This window comes from Penaeus japonicus, unplaced genomic scaffold, assembly GCF_977035675.1.
Source record: "Penaeus japonicus unplaced genomic scaffold, GWHDUDI00000001_assembly GWHDUDI00000019, whole genome shotgun sequence".
Taxonomy (NCBI): Eukaryota; Metazoa; Arthropoda; class Malacostraca; order Decapoda; family Penaeidae; genus Penaeus; species Penaeus japonicus.
In genome coordinates, this window is record NW_028234421.1 from 13,422,280 (window position 1) to 13,422,585 (window position 306).

General features: G+C 42.5%; 1 protein-coding gene across 1 annotated transcript in view; it reads left to right on the forward strand.

Moving 5' to 3' along the window:
- The first annotated feature begins 266 nt into the window (after positions 1–266).
- Positions 267–306, forward strand: part of LOC122245152 (uncharacterized) — a 1,042-nt gene continuing 1,002 nt past the window's right edge. The window contains exon 1 of the mRNA XM_043003102.2: positions 267–306. This exon is cut by the window's right edge and continues 1,002 nt beyond it. Coding sequence (XP_042859036.1) covers positions 304–306 — 3 coding nt within the window. The 5' untranslated portion in view covers positions 267–303.

Sequence of the window (306 nt, forward strand, 5' to 3'; positions counted from 1 at the left end):
AAATCGATTTTATTCTAACTTCAAAAAAAACCATTTCATTCAATTATTACGTTTAGTTCCGAGAAGTGTGTGCCATAAGTAAAATTCCGTCGAGCTCGTGGTACTGTGATTGCCATAATCTTATGATATTACCTCATCATTAGCTTATCTGCTTTCCATCTTGTTATAGACGACCGACCGGCATAATCGTATGAATGCTCCGGGCAGATGTAATTCTCGTTTTCTGCTATCGGATGTGGGGGCGTCACCTCGATGGAGTATATAAGCTGATCAGCGCCTCCTCTCGTCACCCACCTGTCGACCATG